Here is a 4,154-nt window from a genome sequence, read left to right as displayed (position 1 = left end):
CCGCCCGCCGTGCTGCGCTGCCTGCGCGCCGAGCGCTTCTCCGTGGGCGGCGCCGCCTTCCCGGCCGACTTCTGCGAGGGCACCTTGCCCTACTCGTACAACCTGTGCGTGGCGCCGGCACGCGCCGTGGCCGAGTGCGCTTTGGTGCCGGCGCCGCTGCCCAGCCGCGCCGTCGACGATCTTCTCAGCGGGGACGCGCCCGCCATGCTCACGCCCGGCAGCAGCTGTGCCCCAGCAGAGCGGTCCTCGGATCTCGACGCCGTGCAGGTATCTGAGACGAGTCCAATCCTCTTCTTGGTGCTTTCCATGTCCTTTTATGACCTTTTTTTCGGTTTTTCGGGTTTTTGTTTTTATTGTTTTTGATAGTTAGCCACTTCATACATTGTGCTTCGATGGAGTATCTACAAATAAATAGGGAGTGCATCCCTGTGAATGGGGCAACAAATCTGTATCTCTAGTCGTGAACAGGGATTAACTTTCCAGTAAAGAAATACTTTGCAGTTGCCTTCTTCCCAAGAAATGTGAGTGAAGAAAAGAATGTTCTTGGGTGAAAGAACGTTTGTTTCTGTAGAAACATCATTTTGTTTTATTTTCTTTGTTCAACCATTTCTTGTATTTTTTTCCATCCATATATTGGTTGTGCTGGTTGCCACTGTGTCTTTCGTGGTGGGATGGTATAGCTAATATTTCCTATGGTTTCTGACAGTAATTACCTGTAATTGTTAGCCGCTGTTTGCTTCTGTGGCAAATGTAAATCTACTTTTGCCGCATACGAATCCTTCTAGTATGGCAGACCAGAATGTGGTTTCATTGAACACTTTTACCTCCCCATAGTAACTAGAATATCACAGAGGAAAATATTATAGACGCTTTTTCTTTTGGTGGGGGGAGGGTAGTAGTACAGAAAACGAAAATATTATTTTAGAAAAATACTAACGTTGATAGAAGTGCTGTTGCATTAGTAGCATATTTGTATAGATTGGTATTATTATTTTTTAAATCCTACTTAAATGTCTTTGTCTAACGATACATGTCCTCTTCCACTGTTTTTTTTTTCCAAAAAATTACACACAAAATCCTTTTTCCGTCCTTGCCAAGAGAAACCATCTTAGTCAGTGTTGTACCTTTGGAGATGGAGGCATTTGACTGGTTCTATTGATTTCTGTTCGCTCTCTTCAAAAATGCAGATTTGTTTAAAGCAAATTAACACAATGAATTACAGAAAATTAACGTTTAGAAATATGTAATTAATAATGTCAGTATGAGTTACTTCCGCTTTAGGAACTGAATACTATAAAATCTCGAAATTATATCATTAAGAGATGATGGAAAGTAGTTGTCATTTTACARTTTTCCAGTGAAATTTGTAACATGCATGTCTGCTACCGCAATGAATGACCTGGATATTTGAACACCCAGTCATGGCAGCCTTRTAGTCCATAAGATATCGCGTAACACATACTTCGAACAGTATTGCTTTTTCCAAATTCTAATGAGTTATTAATGTGAGACTGGTGGTAGACCTGTGTCGGGKCTGTATGTCTGTAAGCGTCTCAAACCTCTCAGTTTTTGTGTAATGTCGCTGCATTTCTTCTTTGGTTTGCATTTGTCTGTTGTGACGGGAGTGTACGRTATCTTTGCCGTTAAAGGAAGAAATATTTTCCCACTTTGTCTAAAAGAGGAAAGTGAACGAAGGTACCTTTCGCATCATCAGAAATAACACGTCTATGTCCAACTGAAAGTTTCTGACCTTGATATTTAGCCCATTCTTTATAGCAAACGATAGTAACTGTGAATATGTTTCCTCATTACGTGTAATGAATCCTACTGATTCTGCACTCGCTGACAATCTCGGTTCCCGCAGCCGCTCTGATTGCTTTCCCCTACCGTCATATCCTTTTTTTCTTTTCCCTGAACTCCTCCCTTTAGTTCTTCGTCCCTGTAGGAAAATTCTTAGAAGGAAATTCTAATTGTGTGCTTCTGTCGTTTTCCGCCTGCGTTTATCCGAATTTTCTGTTCTCTGTTAATGGATTCGTGACAGTTCTAAATCTTTAACGGGCCCCGATTAGCACCAGTGAACAACGGGCCCTCTGAAACAGCGATTTCGTGTATCCAGGATGCAGTCACTCCGTTCAGTTTTCTGGGCACTGAGAAGGGAATGGGCTGAATGCACGTGGGTTTCACACATGCATTTGCATACTACATTAAGATGCCTAGCATATATCCCTAAATATTCCTTTTTATATTTATTCCTTTCCATGCGGTAGAGAAGATGTATAGAACACCTCCATAGAAAGGCTTGCCTCCGTTCTTTAGGAGCTTTTTCTCCATTCTTGYTAAAAAGTTGAAAGATTTTAGCATTTTCCAATGAGGTACAGAATACTTCACTGGAAAAACAGGTACAGAAAATATGGAAATAGTAAGTTTTCAAGCCTGACTTTTAATCCCTGTATGGTACAGGGCAGAAAATTACAGAGACCGATCAGCCGTGGAGAAAATTCTGATTGCAGTTCCATTCGAAGGCTGYGGGYGCCGCTGCTCACCAAGGAGGAGAGAGCGGAGCGCTGCAGCAGCCCCGCCCGCCGCAGCCCGTGTCGCTCGGGCACCACAGTCCCCGGCTTGCTCGCTGCCTGGGCGGGCTCGGAGCGRCCGGACGGTGCTGCTGTGCGGCAGGGAGGCGGTGCGGAAAGGGCAGGAGCGGGGAGCGAGAGCGGCGCGGAGGAACCGGCGGGATTGCGGCGCCGGCGGAGCTGCAGCAGAGATGAGAGCGCTGCTGTGGTGCGCCTTGGTTGCGATATGGGAGGTGACGTGGGGGCAGCTGCGCTACTCGGTGCTGGAGGAGATGCAGAAGGGCTCCTTCGTGGGCGACGTGGCCAAGGACCTGGGGCTGGAGCTCTCGGCGCTTCGCAACCGGAGCGTACGCATACTTTCAGAAGGTAGGAAGCAATATTTTTCTCTTCACGAAAAGACCGGCCATTTAGTGACGGTGGAACGGATAGATAGGGAGCGGGTCTGCGAGAGGATGCAGATGTGTCTGATAAATCTAGAAATCTTGGTAGAATCCTATATGAAGATCTTCAAAGTGGAGATAGAAATCACTGACCTGAATGACAATGCTCCCAAGTTTCACCAAGATAAACTGCAGTTTCGAATCAGTGAAACAGCAGCTGTGGGAATGCGGTTCCCGCTGGAAGAAGCACAAGACGAGGACGTGGGGCTGAATGCACTGCAACGCTACGAGCTGAGCGGAGACGAGCATTTCGCTCTAGATGTGCAGACGGGACCGGACGGCTCGAAGAACGCGGAGTTAGTGCTGACGAAGGCACTGGACCGCGAGGAAGCCGCCTTGCATGAGTTGGTGTTGACGGCGGTGGACGGCGGGAATCCAGCGCGGACAGGCACGGCGTGGATCCGCGTGGTCGTGTTGGACGCGAATGACAACGCGCCGGTTTTCAGCCAGGCGGTGTACACGGTGCACGTGCGGGAAGACGTGCCCATTGGGTCGCGGCTGCTCACCGTGAACGCGACGGATGCAGACGAGGACACAAACGCGGAAGTGACTTATTCCTTGCGCAGAATGCCTGGTGGAGCGTCGCGCCTCTTCCAGGTGAATCCACGAACTGGAGACATTACTACGGCAGGAACATTGGACTATGAGGAAGTGTCTCTCTATGAGCTGGAGGTGCAGGCGAAGGATGGCGGGGACCTATTAGCGAGAGCAAAGGTCCTGGTGAACCTGATGGACGTCAATGACAACGTACCTGAAATCATCGTGACGTCCGTCGTGAGTTCTGTTTTCGAGGACAGCCCCTCGGGGACTATAATCGCTTTGTTAAAAGTTAAAGACGAAGATTCAGGGGCGGGTGGGAAAGTGACGATGTCCCTCCCCGACACACTGCCCTTCCGCTTGCACAAATCCTTCGAGGACTATTACAGAGTGGAGACGTCGAGGGAGTTGGACCGCGAGGCGGTGTCGGAGTACAACGTGACGGTGCGGGCGACGGACGGCGGGTCGCCGGCGCTGTGGAGCAGCGCGGTGCTGCCGCTGCGCGTGCTGGACGTGAACGACAACGCGCCGGTGTTCGCGGAGGCGCGCTACAGCGCCCGTGTGCCCGAGAACAACGCCAAGGGCGCGCTGGTGCTGCGGGTGCGCG

General features: G+C 49.3%; 1 protein-coding gene across 1 annotated transcript in view; it reads left to right on the top strand.

Moving 5' to 3' along the window:
* The first annotated feature begins 2,761 nt into the window (after positions 1–2,761).
* The window catches only part of LOC112955424 (protocadherin gamma-A4-like), an 18,295-nt gene continuing 16,902 nt past the window's right edge, over positions 2,762–4,154 (top strand). Inside the window, exon 1 of the mRNA XM_026048725.1 lies at positions 2,762–4,149. Coding sequence (XP_025904510.1) covers positions 2,762–4,149 — 1,388 coding nt within the window. The remainder of the gene's footprint in view (positions 4,150–4,154) is intronic.

This window comes from Nothoprocta perdicaria, unplaced genomic scaffold (genome assembly GCF_003342845.1).
Source record: "Nothoprocta perdicaria isolate Ctin4 unplaced genomic scaffold, notPer1 scaffold_564, whole genome shotgun sequence".
Lineage (NCBI taxonomy): Eukaryota > Metazoa > Chordata > Aves > Tinamiformes > Tinamidae > Nothoprocta > Nothoprocta perdicaria.
This window is presented reverse-complemented; position numbering and strand designations above follow the sequence as displayed.